Genomic DNA, 779 nt, shown 5'->3' on the forward strand with positions numbered 1-779 from the left:
AGCCCTTCCAGTAGCCTCCAGTAACGTTGGAGTAACTCTGGAGTATCTCTGGAGTAACGTTCAGGTGACTTAGGAGTAACCTTGGAGTAACTCTGGGGTAATTTAGGAGTGACTCCGGAGTAACCATGGAGTAACTTACTAGTAACTCTGGAATAATTGAGGAATTACTTGGGAATAACCCTGGAGTAACCCAGTAGTAACCCTGGGGTAACTAAGGAGTGATGCTGGAGTAACTTTGGGGTGACTTTGGTGTAACTTAGTAGTAGCTCTGGGGTGACTTTGGAGTAACTCTGGGGTGACTTAGGAGTGACTTAGTAGTAACTCTGCAGTAACCTTGGAGTAACTTAGTAGTAACGCTGGGGTAACTTAGGGCTGGTTTAGGAGTAACCTTGGAGTAACCAAGTAGTAACTCTGGGGTAACTTAGGAGTGACTCCAGGGTAACTCTGGAGTAGCCTTGGAGTAACTCTGGGGTGACTTCAGAGTGACTTTGGTGTGACTTAGGAGTGACTTTGCTGAGCGACATGAAGGCGGACGTCACCCGCCTCCCCGCCACCCTCTCCCGCATCCCCCCCATCGCCGCCCGCCTCCAGATGTCGGAGCGCAGCATCCTCAGCCGCCTGGCCAGCAAGGGCACCGAGAGCCACCCCCCGCCTGTGAGTCACCCCCGACCCGGGGACAGCCTTTCACGGGGTGTTCCTCACCCTCAGATGTTCCTCACCCTGGGGAGAGCCTTCGACCGGGTGTTCCTCACCCTGGGGAGAGCCTTTCACGGGGTGTT

At 53.9% G+C, this 779-nt stretch overlaps 1 protein-coding gene across 1 annotated transcript in view; it reads left to right on the top strand.

The window, feature by feature from the left end:
- Positions 1–779, top strand: part of LOC106897386 (chromodomain-helicase-DNA-binding protein 3-like) — a 132,178-nt gene that overhangs the window by 128,164 nt on the left and 3,235 nt on the right. Inside the window, exon 22 of the mRNA XM_014957981.1 lies at positions 506–654. Within this exon, the coding sequence (XP_014813467.1) occupies positions 506–654 (149 nt within the window). The remainder of the gene's footprint in view (positions 1–505; positions 655–779) is intronic.

Source organism: Calidris pugnax, unplaced genomic scaffold, assembly GCF_001431845.1.
Source record: "Calidris pugnax isolate Ruff unplaced genomic scaffold, ASM143184v1 scaffold392, whole genome shotgun sequence".
In the NCBI taxonomy this organism is placed as follows: Eukaryota; Metazoa; Chordata; class Aves; order Charadriiformes; family Scolopacidae; genus Calidris; species Calidris pugnax.